This window comes from Primulina tabacum, chromosome 2, assembly GCF_025594145.1.
Source record: "Primulina tabacum isolate GXHZ01 chromosome 2, ASM2559414v2, whole genome shotgun sequence".
Lineage (NCBI taxonomy): Eukaryota > Viridiplantae > Streptophyta > Magnoliopsida > Lamiales > Gesneriaceae > Primulina > Primulina tabacum.
The window spans coordinates 7,979,155-7,996,536 of record NC_134551.1 but is presented as its reverse complement, the minus strand read 5'-3'; the positions used below and the strand labels follow the sequence as shown (position 1 = coordinate 7,996,536).

Below are 17,382 nucleotides of genomic sequence, written 5' to 3'. Positions count from 1 at the left end.
ATTTAGGCTCGAGTTCAGTTTAAAATTTTTTGAACATGTTGGAGTTTGGTTTGAATTCGAGAAGGAACACGAATCAAATATTTTTCAAATCAAATCGAACCGATTCGTTTATATTCATACATGGCAAAAACTTGTGTGAGACGGTTTCACGGGTCGTATTTTGTGGGATGGGTATCTTTTTTGGGTCATCCATGAAAAAGAATTACTTTTTATGCTAAGAATATTAATTTTTATTATGAATATTGATAGTGTTGACCCGTCTTACAGATAAAGATTCGTGAGATCGTCTCACAAGAGACCTACTCTTCATACATTTAGGCTCAGTTTGGTGCTGTGATAGAATAAGTAAATGATTAGTAATTAGAGTGATTAAAAAATGAGATATATGGATTAATAGTATGGTGGGATAAATAACATGGTGTTTGGTATGATTTTAAAATGATGGATTAATTTTGTAAATTTTATTGCAATGACCAAAATGCCCCAAGTGTTAATTAAATATATATTCTTAAAATAATTGGATAGATAATTAAATATTTATAATTAGAATTTACATTTATTAAAATTAATTTAAATGTATTTATTAGAAATAAATTTGTAAATATGTATTTACTTTAATAATTAAAATAACAATAATATTTTGAATGTTAATGTTAAATAAAGATAATTATAAATATTCTTAAAATAATTTGATAGATAATTAAATATTTATAATTATAATTTACATTTATTAAAATTAATTTAAATATATTCATTAGAAATATATTTGAAAATATTACGGTAATCATTAAACAAAATAAATTAGAATTTAATAAATATTTATTTTCATAAAAGAATTAATTAACAAGATTAGAAATTTATAAAAATTTAATTTAAGATAGATTTGCATTACAATTTATTTTTTTTTAAAATGATTGAAAATAATAAAATTATATGAAATTAATTTATAATAAAAATTTAAATATTATATTAATTATTAAATTTTCACTAATTTTAATTTTCATATTATATTGAAGAAGACAATTCAAACGTATTATGGTCAATATGCAATTTTATCATTATCATTATTCAAGAATTATACATTATCACATATTTGAGGAGGGATATTTAATCACACAAATAATATAAATAGTGAGAGCTTTCAATCATAATCAAGGGCCTCCATGTTAAATTAAAACTGAACCAAATCCGAATGAGGCGGCCAAAGACATAATCTGAAAATCGGTGGTTTGACGTCGGAAATCCTTCACGAGTCGAATGTAAGTGCTTTCCTTCTCTAATTGTTTATTTTTCGTTGGGTCTTCATCTCTCAACTCAAACAACTCTAATTGATTCCGTCCGGTAAATCACAATTGCAATTTGAGAGAAAATTTATGGTTGTTTGATTGTATACTTTTTGGGACTTCTCTCATATGTTGCTATGCATCAATCAATGTATGAAAAACATCTAGTATAGAACACACATTTTGAAGCATACATATTATACAATCTTTTGACCTTTTGATAAAATCTCTAATCTATTTTTCGTTTAAACCATCGTTACGGCATATTTTAATATGATTCTTGTTCGAGGAAGTACAAATTATTTTAGCAAAGCTATATAACACTTGTTTATGAAACATATAGAACCTACATTTTATTACAGAACAATCGGTCTTGCATAGGTGGTCATTTCTCGGAAAGTTGGCTGTTGAGGAACTCCAGCACTGAAAGCCGCTGCGTGCAAGAAAGGTCCAAATCAAGTACACATTTTCCTTTATTTAAAAAAGGTAATAATAATCTGCTCAACTTAAACGTAGATTTAGAAGACAAATTATGAACAATTCATACCCTTTGTTCTAGACCAACTTCCTCAGCTCTTATTGTTAGAGATTCCAACAATTTAATGCCCTCCTGAAAGCCAGCGATAGCCGTGTCTTCGTTAGCAAGGTTTCTATCAACATCAGCTACTTTTGCCAGCGATGTAACTACATCTATAACCTGAGTTTATGATCAGAAGTACGGCACAATTAGAAGAGCAACGGCAGAGACTACAGAGGGATGGATACTAAGACCAAGTTCTCAGCTTATGATAAATCTATTAACAAAGAAAAAAAAATATCGTTGATCACAGTCACAAGTATAGGAAACGCTAGAAGCAGCACTTATGCTATATCAATTGCTCACCAACGATGAAACATTAGAATGGAACTTGATTGCATTATGGCGAACTTCCAAAGCCTTAAAATAATAGGATCTTGCAGCCTGCAAATCCCCTTCATAGTACTTTAGGTCTCCAATTTTATTGAGAGAAACAGAAAGTGTATGTATTATCTGCACAGGTCCGAGCACAAGTTGTATCAAGCTGGATTTGCACAAAAATGGCAGTTCAGTAGCCTAATACAAATTTATACCTCCAAATCATCCTTCGGTACTTTCGAAAGGAAGCTGACACTCTCCTCAAAATATGATATTGCAGCACTAGCATCTCCAGTTGCTTTACTGAAACAACCAGTGTTACAATAAATTTTATGGATCAAAATGCAAACAATCAAAAAATAAAACCACAAATTTTCTAAATCCAGACAAAGAAAAAGATAAAGATAAAGATGATGGGCATACCAGCAATCACCGAGCATACCTAAAACCGCACCCAACTGAGAGCATAACTCAGGAGTGTTTCCAATCCTTTCCAACTGTTCTCTAACATCTTCCACACATATGCTAAGCCTTGATTTTGCACTTCCTATGTTATTTGCACGAAGTGCCTATAAACGAGAAAGAAAAAAATATGAATGGATATACAAATCAGAAAATAATAGCTAATATGGTGCGGTTTTATAAAAGAGTAGAGTGAGAATGTAACCAATGTTCACATAGTCCCCGTAATTTATATAGAAAATGCCTTGTCCTTAATGTGGTAGGGATCTATAAAAGGAATATGAACATATATAGTAATCAAAATACATCATCTAATGTGGCGTGCTTTTATAACAGAACAGTGTGAGAATTCAACAGTTGAATTGAATCCCTGCAATAATAAGACACTTGTGGCATGAACAATAAACAAATGACAGAAATTTTAAAAAATTACCCTCATGGCCTGCTGCACCAAGAAAGCACCCCTCTCAAGGGACACATCCTCATATATCACATTTTTCTTTTCGCCATCCTTTTCTTCCTTGTCGGTATCAACTTGAGACCTCTTGATCCTTGCATGACCATCAATAAAGCGATCAACCACAGCTTGAAGATTAGGATCATCTTCAATCTTCACAATGTCAGAACCACATATAGGACAATCCTTGAAGCGTGATACACAGGCTCTGATTTCATGGAAAGAATTCATCAAGAACATTCATATAGATTGCACGTGACTAAACTAATTGATGGGTGACATTTAAGTGCATATCACTTACTTGCAATATACATGGGAACAAGGCACACACTTGCTACATTCAAACAGAAGTGCTTGACATAGCATGCAGCTGAGAGGGCCTAACTTAAATGTCTGAGAATCGTATCCATAGGGGCACTTGGGAGTAATTGCTGGATCTTTCTGAGGTGTGGTATCATTCGTTGACTGCTTCTTATGTTGGTTTTCAACAGATTTTTTAATAGATGCATCATCAGGTCGAGAAGCTTTAATAAAAGGACAGACAGGTTTCATCTTGGTTTACAGCTGCAATAGGAAGATGACATGTTACAAAATTCATTTAAAGTTTGAAAAACCCTACAAAACATAGAGCCTCCCCCTCCCCACAAACAAAGGAATCACGCAAAAAACACCACAACGTGGTTTCAATATTTTAGCATGACAAATGCATCTAATTATGCAAACTTTTAGACATAATCAGAAAATAAATATTTTGATAATCTACCTGCGAGGGTTTACAACACTAGTTAGCATATTCATCTATAAATGAATCAAGGATAAAAGTATGCCATGTAAAAAAGAAAACAAAAAATAAAGAGCAAAACATAAACTAATGGTGATGTGAAAGAAGACTTAGCAGTGCACAGCACTTATAAGGAACCTTACTCACGGTTTATGTCCAATATTCTTAGAAATTTAACACTAGTTACATTAGCTAGAGTAGTTCATTTGATCGTATTGATAATATGATAAAAAGTATTAATACCCCCAGTCACAGAAACTAGATGAGAAAAGCTAACACAAATCTTCAAGCCAAGGGTTCTACTGTGTGTTTAAAATACCTCATCTAAATATAAATAAGGCAGAATCTACCTCGTCCACAACTTATTTCAATATAATTCCAACCAATTTCAAACCAAAACAACAAACAGATTCTGTCAACGTACATTTGCTGCAAAATTTCAACACACTTGCAAAACAAGTTTCTTTTTTGAGAAAAAGAAACGTCATAGCAGGTGTTTGAGCTGAAACTTAGCTTTTCTACATAAGAAAGCACTGAAAATGACAAAAGGGAAAACGGAAACACAAACAGCACAATTACACGATAAAAAAAAAAATCATATAGTCCCGAAATCCATGGGGAAAGTGCGATGATGAACCCATAAATCAAACAAAGAAATGGGTTTTGTAATCAACCTCTTGCAATTCCAAGTGCACTGCGATATCTAACCCAAATGCAAAGATAAATTGCGAGTAACACAACACAGCCACACGGAGAGAGAAAGAGAGGACGATCGAAGGAAGAGCAGAAATCAGGAGAGTGGACCTATATTTTCAAGTCTCTTTATTTTTCATTAAAAAGAAATTATGATATGGTTCCCCAAAAAAAAGGGTATTGATTAGGTAAAATAAATAAAATAATAATTTATTCTCTAGGGATAATAAAGATGTGATTTATCCACCCTGAATTTTGTCTTGGGTCTATAATGGGTAACTAATCAATAGTAATATTGGTTTGATCCATTATACTTGGGATAAAATGATTGATTGTAGTTTTAATTTTTTTTAATAATTAATAAATATTACTAAAGAAAGATATAAAGCATCTAATAGTTTGAAAGATGTAAGATAGGGTTTGATAAATTATTCGTATATAAAATTGTAATCAAACATTTAATTAGATTGAATTATTAAAATAATCAATCATAAACCAAACATAAGATAAAGTTTTATTTAGAACTGGTCCAACGATGATGATGTGTACAACACTAGATCTATTTCAAATAAAGTAATACAACTTGGCCAAGTAACACCTAGGACAGGGTCTTGAATTTGAAACTAGGTCTGGTTCGATATGGTATATCTATTTTTTTTTATTAATACCGTATACCGTAACGAAATTTTTCGGTACCGAAAAATGAATACAGATACCATACCGAAAGTACGGTAATTTCGGTATGACATAAATTACATATTGTTCTTACCAAAAAAATTCGGCATACCGCAATTTCGGTACGGTATCGATATAATACCGTCTATACCGAATTTTTTTAAAAAAAATTTTTAATCTCATCACAATCAAAACAAAATAATTTTATTATAATAATTTTTCGATATATACCGAATTACCGAACATTTCAAAAACATATACCGATACCGAAAATATAGGTACGATATAATACTGTACCGAAATTTTCGATGTATCGTTAATATCGATATATACGGTATATTTCGATATGGTATGCAAGATATACCGAAATTTCGGTATTTTTTCTCAGCCCTATTCGAAACCATACAGTAGAGAACAAAAAATAGGATAAGAAATATAAAAAGATAAGGGAAAAGATGATAAATGAAAATTAATTCTTATACTTCTCCTGTTTTTCCAAAACGTAAAACATATAAAGTCATCTCAATGGTAGTTAACTAGATGTTGATAGTACCTAAGAATATAATTGAAATATGCTTCAAACTCCTTGGTTTCTTGTGTCTTCCTTTTATTAGAGTAAGTGTCCAACAAATCAATTTATAGTTTGAGCTTTATTGATTTTAATGTGAAAAAGATAATTATTTTAATGATATTTTATGGTTTTATCCAATTATAACATTTTTATTATCTGTATACTCATGTATGTTGTACAGATAAATCTCTTGAATATACAATAAGTGTCATTAGTTTTGTCTCTCAACATAATTCATAAATTTATTAGGAATTGTATATTCTAAAGCAGTTCCTAGTCTATTCAACATCATAAAATAAGAATAAAAGTCGATCGAGCTTGAGACTAGCTTCAATGATGTAAACGTCATATTTTATTGGTAAGGACATGGAGATGTCCTTTCATACAGACGAGTACTCATTTGATAAGACACTAAACAACCATCCCCTGGACTTTCTAAGAGGTTATCACTTATCAAGTGGATTAGTCAATGGTTATGGTTGTAAATCATTATTCCTTTGACCCAGACAGCATGGAGGCTATACGTAGCAGCATTCACTTTGACTCGTTTGTCGACTTCATTGAGGATCATAACGTGGCGATATTGAGTGTAATTTTGAAATAGGTAAAAGCCAATTCATTGTAGTCCCAGATTGAAGATATCATATGTGATCTGATTAGTTAATAGTGTAAAGAATATCTGGACAGAGTAAGACATGTATTTTAGGAAGATGTGTTTTGTTAGTTGCTTATACAATGTCACTATTATTACTCAAAGATACATCACATCGCTATCGAATTCATTCGTAACTCTCGATGTACTAATTGTTGTAGATTTGATTGAGATATATGAATTCAAGGGATCGTACTGTACGCTAAACATAACTTACTGGTTCTTACATATACTATCAGTGATACCTAGGAGATCATGAGACGATGCTACTAAGCGCTCTTACCATAAATCGATGGGAGCAATCATACTTGAATTATGATGTTATTGATAAAGGGTTGATGAAAAGAATAAGAAAAATTATGGTAAGCCCGAATAAAGACAAATGTTGTCATGATGGAGATTAAACAAGTCGTTTATAAAAGAGTTTATAATTAGTTTCCATATTTGGAAGTTGTGGCGAGAAGAGTACAATTGCCTAATTAATGAAGGAAGTTCCAGAATAGGAAGCTGCTAAAAATGAATCAATGGAAAATATTGATTATCGAAATTTCACTTTTCAGCATAAAAATGATATTTGTACTATTTTCACATCGACGATGGTTTATCATCGATCGGAATTATTGTTAAGCCACAATTATTTAATTAGTGAATTTATAGCTTACAAATTAAATAATAATTAGTAGTATTTGACTACTAAGTCAAAATTTTCAAGGAATTTTCTAGATGATCTAGATATTTGAGTTGATAGTTAATTAATTATCATATAGCGTATTTTTATAATCAAATGTTGAAAAGATATACATAGAGATTTTGGTCAGGGATAAAACATTAGAATGTGTAGAATCCTAATGGGACTATAATTCAATGTTTAATATATTATAAATAATATTTATCATGAGTTGATAAACACAACGAACACATCCTAGTCTTCTTCTCCCTCTCTCACTCCTAAATCTCGACCACCACCTTTTCCACCAAGGCTCGTGACCAAGACTGCCTCAGTACTGTCGTGTGCCCACTGCGCCGCCACTGCAACCCCACCAAAGATCTTGAATTCCGGCGATCATTCTCAACGCTCAGATTTCGTCAAGATTTCTAGTGCAATCTTGAAGAGGGACATATTATCTGATCGTGGACATAATTCAAAAAATCGAAGAAAGCGTTTATTCCAATAGATCGTTTGTAAGGATATATAAAAAGAGTTATTACGGCCTAAACACCGAGATAGTTGGAGTCAACATTAAGAACGAAAAATTAAATTAAACTAAACACCTTATAAATGATTTTAAATCATACGACGTCCGACGGATTTTTGATTATCAAAACATAAAAATTGTAAATTTATGCTGTTTTTTGAGTGAGAGAAAATGGTAAACCAACGGTGGTATCAGAACCTTCCTTGCTCAATCGTGTGATTTTTATATTGTATATTATTTTATATCATGTTCAACAAATCGTTTCTAACCGCTTAAGAGTTTTCAGAAAAATTGATGCCCATGAATTTGATCTTCGAGAAAAAAATATTATTACCACATCCTGAAATTGCTTGAACAGTGGGCAACGAGCAGCACTGCCCAACTCAGTCTATTTGCAACCTGCGCAGAAATTTTAAAAAAAAATTGCTTTGTTTTCCCTGCCCGACGTGTGGCAACCAGCACATGCTTCCCAAAGTGTCCATGCAGTGGGCAGGCAACAGTTGGGGCTACCCAAGATGGTCTCGGGCAGTCGTTGGTTGATAAGCTCGAATCAATTGTGTTCGAGTGTGATTTTGTAATTTTTGAAAATAATGGGTCAAATTAATATTTTATGAAAGTTTGACAAATTTGCACTATAATTTTTAATAAATAATTTTCTTTTTAAAATAAATAATTAAAATATGATCTTTATTTTTTTATAGTAAAAAGTGTTTTACAAGAAATTTTAATTATTAATAAAGATATTTATTCAATTTATTAATTTATTTTTAATTATTTCAGTTAGTGACATATTTATAAGATACATGATTTGTTGATAATATATGATATTGTATTTTTATATAATATGTGATATTTTATTGTAAAAGTATGATCGAGAGCCATGACAAATTTGATAGGTATATGTTATGATATTTTACATGTTACATTTTTAATTATTTCAAAATTTTAAAAGTGAATCTGGTTTATGACATGTTTTCACCCCTTAAATTTAAATCTCAATATGTCAATAAAAATTTAATGTAAATATTAGATTTAGTAAAGATCGAGATTTGAAGATGATAGGCACTAATCCTCAAGAATTTTGAAAATCGATGATATATAAAATATTGGAAGCATTTGTAATATTACATTTACGTCTCTGCATTTACCTATTATTTGTACTTGGATCCATGTGTGACTCTTATTGATCAATTATATTTTGTTTATCGATAATGATTTATTATTTATAATGCATGTGATATATTATAAATAATCAGTATGTGATTTATTATTAATATAATATCAAAAGTTGCATGAATCCGAAAAACATATAAACAAAAATGTTTCGAGATTTTAAATTAAATGATGAGAAAAATTTTGAAATTAAATCCCCTCATTTTGAATAATATTCAAAATTTATATTAAACCCATTAAAAAAAATTAAAATAAATTTTAATATTTTATTTCCTTATATCAACGAGGTTGCATTTACGTTCAATGACTTGCTCATATTATTGGGAAGATCTGGAAGTCGGAAAGCTGTGACTTCCACTGACATACTTGATGTGAGTTACGTGGAACTCTCATTACTTCGGCTCATATTATTGGAGGATCTCATGACGACCGTCCACTAAGATTTGACAATAATGGGTCGGGCTCGACACATAAAGATAAACGACATCATATTATTGGGCCCTTATCAAACGTGACACAAATTACTTGATGGTTGCAAGGGGTTTCAATTGAGATCTATCTTTTGAAAATTTTGATTGGTTGATATTATTCGAGATCATAATTTAACAATTGGGTCTTACGTACTCCCTAAAGAAATTGGGTTTCCCATTTTCATCAGAAGATAGTGAAAATGTCAAAATAGTAGGAGATACTTCATAAAATAAAAGTTCATATTTTATGTATTATAAAATATTTTAAAATAGTAGGCAATAATTATCTATTTCATATTCAGTATATTTACGATTTCGTCACGTAATCCACTATCAATTACAGTTGATTAATGACAAGCTAAATGGACCTAATTTTCAAGATTGGCTAAGAAAACTAAATATTGTTATCGAATTGGAAAGTAATGGCATACACACTTGCTAGGTATTCTCCAAGGAAGAACCTGAAGCGTCAATCTTGCTCAACTGAAGAAGCCGAGATAGTAGGACCATAGACTGCAAGGTAAACTGTTATATATTGGCTTCTATGTCAAATGAAATGTGAAATAATTTTGAGGAGATTTTGAATGTTGCTAAAATTCGAATCCATATGCAAGAGTTGTATGGTGCTCAAACTCGTACAATGATGCATGCTACTTTCAAGGTGCTAATGACTACATGCACGCAAGATAGGGCTTCGACCCATTACCATGGTGTATATATGATTGGACTTATTAAAAAGGTAATGAGCCTGAAATTGATGATTTTAATGAGTTCCATAATTACATTGTCTTGTTATCACTTATTTCTCATTTGACGGTTTTATGATGAATTTCACTACAACTAAGATCAAGGCTAGTTTTGAAGAGTTGGTCAACATGCTTACCACTTGTGAGACCATCATAAAGAAAGAAAATGCCTATTTTTCTAGTTGGCTCTTCGTTTGGAACAAAAAAAGCGCCAAAAATAAGGAAAAGAATCGTTCTGCCCCTTTAAAGGAAAAAGCACAATAAGAAGCATTATCCGAAGACTATCTAAATGACCCAAAAATCCCGATAAGTCAAAACATGTTTTTTCATTGCAATAAGCCTTGACATAAGAGTTTCTGGGCCAGAAGTGTTTTGACAGTGATAATTAAATATCTATAATATTTCAATAAAAAAACAAAAACAAACAAGATAGTCTTAACCAAGCACACTTATATCATAATAGATTATGACATATTTTCCAAAGAAAGATGAACAAGTTAGTGGGAGATGACATGTTTGACTTGTCAGACATAAACTCTCTTGATACATGTGAGTCTTGTTTGAAATATGAAATTACCAAATCCTATTTATTAGGAAAAGTAGAGCGTGTGCATGACCTATTGGATTTGATCTATACATATGTGTGTGACCTACTAATTGTTAGCACTAAATTTGAGCATTCTTACTTCATTACCATTAATGATGGCCATTAAATGTATGAGTATGCATATTTAATGAAATACAAGGTCGAAGCTTTTGAAATGTTAAAAAAATTCAGAGCTGAATCAGAGACATAATTAGGATAGATTATTAAAACACTTTGATCTGATCGAAGTGGAGAATACTTAAGTACTGAGTTTTAAGACTACCTCAAAGAGATTGTGATTCTCTCTCAGAGGACCCCATCAGCCACACCACAATTGTGTCAGAAAGTCGTAATCGAACATTAATAGACATGGTTCAATCTAGATTTGAGCTAGAGACTGCGGCAATCTTATTGAACAATATTCATGCAAAGGGAGTGAATAAAACCATATGTGATATAAATGGGAAACCTCCCAAACAACTTTTTCTAAGAATATGGAGATATCCTGCTTATATATAGCAGGCAGTGGAAGAAAAATTGCATAGTATAGAAAATTTGTGTTACTTTGTGGGATATCCAAAAAATTCAGTTGGATGATATTTTTATGATCTCAAAGAAACAAAGAGATACACGCTCCTATGAGAACCAAAAATTTCTCAATGCTACCTAAGAGGATGATCTTACTTCTCGAAGAGGATTATGATGAGTCTATTCCTGGATGTGATTCAAGAAACTTCAAAGAAGCAATATTTGATACTGATCCATCAAAATAGCTTGAAGTCATACAGTTCGAGATGTACTCCATGTATTCGAACCAAGCATGATCCTAAATAAATCCATCTGAAGGAATAATTTCCATAGAAAGCAAATTGATTTACAAAAGAAAGCTTGAGGCGGATGGAAAGGTGATGATCTTCAAGGCTATATTGGTAGCAAAAGAATATACTCAAAGATAACGAATTGACTATGAGAAAACATATTCTCCAGTCGCAATATTCAACTCTATTAGGATACTGTTTGCCATAGAAATATGGTATGATTATGAAATATGGTAAATGAATGTGAAGACAACGTTCATTAATAGTAATATTAAGGAAGATATTTATATGTCTCAATTTGAAGGATTCACATCAATGAGAAGTGAGCATAAGGTACACAAACTTTAGATATCAATTTATGGTCTCAAACAGGCATCTAAGAGTTTGAACATGAGATTCGATAATACTATCAAAGAGTTTTATTTTCTTAAGAATCTCGAGGAATCTTGTGTATATAGGAATGTTAGTGGGAATGCACTTACATTCCTAGTACTTTATTTTGATGACATACTACTCACTAAAAATTATATAGGAATGTTGCAATTAACAAAAATATGGTTGGCAAGTAAATTCTCTATGAAGGATATGAGTGAAACATCTTATGTATTAGGACATATATATAGGGATAGATCAAAGAGGATGTTAAGACTCACCCAAGCCAATTATATTGATACCATACTGAGGAGATTCTCTATAGAGGAATCCAAGAGATGACATCTACCAATATATCACAGTATGATGTTATCCAAGTCTATGTGCCTTAAGACTGACAATGAGACAGAAACTGTGAGGACTCGAATTTTTGAAGAAAATCACACAAGTAATAAACCTTGGGACTTTTAGCTCAAACTGGTCAAATAAAAAGCTCAACAATTGGACTTAAAATTTCAGCTCAAGATGTGCAAAATCCAGCATAATGGAGCTCGAGACGTCGCAAAACTGCAAAGATCAAAATATAGCCACTCGGAGACACAAACCCCTAACTCATGAGCTCTTCTACCTAGCTCAACGAAGCTCATTCATAATATCCTAAGAAGACCAAAAATGCAGCCAAGACATGGGCTAAAAGTTGAACATATTAAGTTGCAATAAGTGACCTTTTAACTAATCTAGATGACTCTTGAATTGGCTAGAAACTTGGACCATCATTGGAGGTATTTTGGAGGCCAAAAATCTGTGGGAGAGAGCATCCCTACAGCCATATTTTGTCCTTTAAATATCCTACCATATGCTGAAGAAATGCTACACAAAATCCTCCCAAAGGCTCTCAACAATTCGAGCAACACGAGGCTACAAAAATCGTGCCTTCCAAATCGAGTTCATGCAGCAGTGAAGTAACATTTCAAGGCTACATTCTATCCATTTGTCTAAACACCTAGTTAGTTAGAGTCAACGTTAATAAAGCAGAAGTAAACTAAATTAAACACCCATAAATGATTTTAATCATATGACGTCTAAGAGAGAGTTTTCATTGTCAAAACATAAAAAATTTAAACTTATGCTGCTTTTTGGGTGCGAGAAAACGATAACCTTCGTCCAAAATAGTATGGTAATTTGAATTTTCTGGTTACCGATTTGTTTTTTAACCATGTTACGCTAGTGTAACTGAAACTTCACAACTTACATTTAATTATCAAATTGTTTCTCGAGAGGATTTATCAGGTAAGTCGAGTACATTTTCATGAACATGTTCATTTTTTTCCTATGAATTGGGCAAGGCGTATTATAACCCAGGAATTTTGGACTTAACGAAACTAATAGTACAAACTATAACCCACACGGTTAATCCGTGCTCGAATCTTTCAGTCTTGTGGCACATATGATCTGCTAATGCTCTTGTTCCTTCACATTAGCTTGAGCATTGGTTGTGACCCCATTAAAGAAAGGTTTTAGAAGAACTAAAAACCAACAACAAATATTTACTATAAGCTTTTCAATACTGGCAGGAGGCATGATTCAATCTTCTCTTGATTCTGTGTTGATCTAATCGCACATGCTTTGATCAATGTAGAATACGTAACAGAGAACGGAACCCACGTTTGATTTCTTCATCAGTTATAGTTACAGATATGTATGCTGTTGATTGTCGAAAACGGATAACATACACAGAGAAAAGAATCATCACTGACTTCCAAAAGAAATCCTGAAATATTTTCGTCAAGAAAAAAGTAAATGTTTAACAACGAGAGTAGATAATGCATTCTTTATTGATTCTGGGGGAAGTAAATTTGAAGCAGATGGGCTATATTTTATTGGAGCCAATTATTTGGTTGATCTGCTGAGCCATTTGCAACTGCATCTGAATCTTAAACATCTCAGCAAGAACATCCTCAGCTGTCGGCTGTGGCTGAGAGCATACTGGGATCTGGACTTGGACTTGGACTTGGGCTTGATTCTCAGGTTCATTATCTCCGTACAGCCCTGGTTTCACCTCATTAGTAGCACAAAAGGTGTGGATCCGAAAACCACACTCGGGTTTCTCACAAAAGTAATACCAGTGCTTAGAATTCAGCTCTTTTGTGCAAATCTTGCAGTGTACAGGGGAGCCGTTAAAATCTGGTAGTTTGAAGCTGAGAAATACCTCATGCTGATGGGCTTGGTGGGTCACTTTGGGAGGCAAATACGCGCAATGCACATGGACATCCACCTCGCACATCGGACAGCAGTAGGAAAACGAGCTTCCCGGCGCGCCACAGCCGTTGCACAGATACGAGCTGCTGCAGTAGGTGGGGCTTGGCAAGAGAACAAGAGCGTGCTCCGGGTGGGACGGGTGCTTTACATATCGGTTCGCGTTCCCGCAGTGCTCATGGAGAAAGAAATTGCAGCTCCAGCAGGCGAAGATGGAGTCGTGGCACGGCATATGACAGCCGTGGCACTGAAACTGCTGCCCCGCCTGAACTTTGTAGAGGGTCAACGGGTGCTGGTGGCCGAAATGCTTGTACTCCATTTGATCTCCTGCATTTCGAAACAACCTTCTGATTCAGTTTAGAGAATTGATCATTGTGCATATGATCAGATCGGAGGTTTATTGAGTCAACAATTCCGGCAAGTGGTTGGGGTTGACTTGGAAAAAACCTTACATACATCACGTATGTTGACTTTAAATAGCCAATAGGCATCCAATCGACTTGCTTGTATTATATCGATTTATTCAACTACAAGGCGATAACTTGCATAGTGGGGTACAATGATTATTTATATCTTCCTTTTTTTCTCATGGACGAGGCTGTCTTCCTTTAGCCAAAACATGTTTAGAAAACAATCACAAGAATCTCTGTTCTTGGCGAGATGTTGTCACAAGAATCAATAAGTATAATCTTAGAAGGCTCGTGTCTAGTTCTGTATTCTTTTTAGCTATCTAGATACACAATCAAAATATTTCCACATGTTAAATACGTTGTTCAGAATTAGATTTTGTAACAACTCACAAATTCTAGCTGGTGTGCTTGTATGTGTTGTCGTCGTCCAGCTGGTTTGCATAAGATATATCCACGTTAATATTTTGTTGCTTGGTTTTGTCAAAACATTGTCCTACCCCTGGTTTAATGGATATTAATACACCTAAAGTTGTGGTTTTATGGATAAAAACAGGAAAATTGCTCCATGGAAGAACCAGAGAGCGACTCAATACACTTTAGCCATCAACATGCATTACAATATCTCGAGTCACCAACGGATAAAGACTACATTTGTTCTTGCTGCAAACTCGCCATAATGCCAGGAACATTCTGCTTTCAGTGCAAACTTTGCCTATTCTTCCTTCACAAAGTATGCTATAGAATGCCTATAAAGGTCCTTCACCCCGCAGACCCGAACCATCACCTCACCCTTTTAGCCAAACCAACCAGCAGATGTGAGGCTTGTGGAAAGCATATTTCTGGCTTCTGCTACAGATGTACAAAATGCAACCTTTCATATCATATGTTATGCATAGCACTGCCTCTTTCACTCAAAATTCCTTCCTTGCATCTTCACACACTGAAACTAGAGCTTAAACCTCCTTATGATTTTCAGTGTGATTTATGCCATAAATCAAGCTACAGCGGATGGCTTTATCGTTGCAGGCTATGCGAGTTCGATGCACATATTTCTTGTGCTGTCACTTACAATAAAGTAACTACTCGGTATCATAAACGGAAGGCTGATTACTTAGACTCTCTCTCTCCACAGAATGAACTGATGGAGATTCTTTCACAAGGAATGAAGGTTATGGAGGAGAAAAATTCTAAAGACGCCATTCATGAACCTCAAGATCAATCATCTATGGTTTCTGAAAATTTTACTTTGCCAAGTTACCAGTTCAGCGGCTCATGCTTTTCAATAGACATTGCAAAATCTATTCAGGAAGATGAGTTACAAGCCAGGAAAAGTATGAAGACAGAGTTAAGTCTGGCTCCATTAGCTGGAATTGGCTCTCAAGTTTGGACGGAATTAGGCCATCCAAATGTCGACAGGACACAGTCCAAGAACTTGACAACAAACACGGAAGCTGTAAGAATATTAAACGTTGTTTGATTTGTTGTGCTGCTTTGCTTGTGTTAATCAAGTACACGACTCAAAATGGAAATTTTGGAAATTGGTTCGCCAACTGGCTTAATACACCCAAATTTGATCAAAATAATACAGCAATTTTGTAACTTGAACGAAAATTCTTTGAGCATAACTTATATAGCCAGCAGAATATCATAATAACTTTACTTTTTTAAACCAAGCTCATTAGAACTTAGAAGTCAATCGGGAGAGTCACTGGAAATTTGTCCTAGCTCCAGCGATTACTATTGGAGATCACTCATGTAAGTTTAAAGTGTGATAAGTTGCACATGTGGAGGGCATCTACATGGTCACTAGACGTGAGAGTCGAATTCTTGCAATTTTTAGTATCCAAACTCGAGCTCGAATTTTTTAGCTGACTCAAAGCTAGCCAGGAAAATGAGCTGTTACGAGCACAATATTTGGCTTGACGTCAAGTTCTAATGTGAGCTTGATTTGATTGTCCTGCAGGCGATTCCGAAGCGTCGATTTTGGTCCAAGCTTCTCATATGCTTGTAATTGAAAGAGATCTTGAAAGGTTGGGACACGAGAGCATGAAAAGCAATATATAGGACGCAATTTCAATGACAATTGAAGATATGTACATCATGTATGTATATGAATACATGCGTGTTTGTAACCAATATTTTACTTTACACGTGCATCTGATGAATTACATTGGTTTAATTTTAGTTGCAAGCAAATCATTCATAATGCTAATGATCGAAAGCTCCCTCTGAAATATTATTTTGTTGGATCAATTAAGTTTTGATGATTTAAAAAATTGAGCCAAAATGAACTGATAATGAGTAAAATGAATTGAACTTAATATGAGTTAAACTGAAAGTAGTATAAGACAAAATCTGTTGTAGCCTAATTGATATCAAAGTCAACCGAACTGATAGCTGAAGACTAACTAGACCAAAAGATAGTTGAGTAAATGAAGAAACATTCTATGAAGAATCATTTAGACTACTCAGAGTTACAAAACTGAATTATTGGATAAATTCTTAAGTACCAGCAGTCTCTGAATTGTATGAAATCCACGAGCATTATCTATAGTGTACGAATTGTCAGAAATGATAGTAACGTGAAAAAATGGGATTAACGGCTACCATATTTGGAACTGATATAATATTTAATTGTACTGACGGTTGAATCCAAGTTTATAAATAGAAGAACTTTTAAATCAGTTAGGCTCTCAAGAATCATCGCATAAGTTCAAGTATTTAAGCTTTCAATAGTCCAACTGTTTTCAAGATTTCTTAGCACATGCTTAAGTACTAGATCAGATCATTGATGAGCGTGTAACAACCCATTGTAACGCGTTTTAAATTCGTGAGGCCCTCGGGCCAAAGCGGACAATATCACAAGTGGGCTGGGCCGTGACATTT

At 33.5% G+C, this 17,382-nt stretch overlaps 3 protein-coding genes across 3 annotated transcripts; 1 reads left to right on the top strand and 2 right to left on the bottom strand.

Moving 5' to 3' along the window:
• Positions 1-1,518: 1,518 nt before the first annotated feature.
• LOC142529206 (protein NCA1-like) lies at positions 1,519-4,737 on the bottom strand. Its single transcript, XM_075634670.1, has 8 exons — positions 4,553-4,737; positions 3,399-3,661; positions 3,074-3,305; positions 2,602-2,747; positions 2,394-2,481; positions 2,167-2,313; positions 1,831-1,980; positions 1,519-1,716 (listed from the first exon to the last, which is right to left on the bottom strand). The coding sequence occupies exons 2-8, from the start codon at positions 3,647-3,649 to the stop codon at positions 1,669-1,671; spliced, it is 1,062 nt and encodes a 353-aa protein (XP_075490785.1). The 5' UTR covers positions 3,650-3,661; positions 4,553-4,737; the 3' UTR covers positions 1,519-1,668.
• An 8,963-nt stretch (positions 4,738-13,700) lies between these two features.
• LOC142537444 (protein VACUOLELESS GAMETOPHYTES) lies at positions 13,701-14,405 on the bottom strand. Its single transcript, XM_075642960.1, has one exon. The coding sequence runs from the start codon at positions 14,403-14,405 to the stop codon at positions 13,701-13,703; it is 705 nt and encodes a 234-aa protein (XP_075499075.1).
• Positions 14,406-14,681: 276 nt separating this feature from the next.
• Positions 14,682-16,574, top strand: LOC142529197 (protein VACUOLELESS GAMETOPHYTES-like). The gene is made up of 2 exons (XM_075634658.1): positions 14,682-15,949; positions 16,460-16,574. The coding sequence occupies exons 1-2, from the start codon at positions 15,062-15,064 to the stop codon at positions 16,505-16,507; spliced, it is 936 nt and encodes a 311-aa protein (XP_075490773.1). The 5' UTR covers positions 14,682-15,061; the 3' UTR covers positions 16,508-16,574.
• Positions 16,575-17,382: the final 808 nt, after the last annotated feature.

Excerpts from the sequence above, each read along its gene's own strand:
- LOC142537444 (XM_075642960.1), bottom strand. The coding sequence starts at position 14,405 with ATGGAGTACAAGCATTTCGGCCACCAGCACCCGTTGACCCTCTACAAA.
- LOC142529206 (XM_075634670.1), bottom strand. The coding sequence starts at position 3,649 with ATGAAACCTGTCTGTCCTTTTATTAAAGCTTCTCGACCTGATGATGCA. Across the intron at positions 2,748-3,073 it reads TGGTGCAGCAGGCCATGAGG|GCACTTCGTGCAAATAACAT; the intron begins GTAATTTTTTAA and ends TCTCGTTTATAG. Across the intron at positions 2,314-2,393 it reads TACCGAAGGATGATTTGGAG|ATAATACATACACTTTCTGT; the intron begins GTATAAATTTGT and ends GGACCTGTGCAG.
- LOC142529197 (XM_075634658.1), top strand. The coding sequence starts at position 15,062 with ATGGAAGAACCAGAGAGCGACTCAATACACTTTAGCCATCAACATGCA. Across the intron at positions 15,950-16,459 it reads TGACAACAAACACGGAAGCT|GCGATTCCGAAGCGTCGATT; the intron begins GTAAGAATATTA and ends ATTGTCCTGCAG.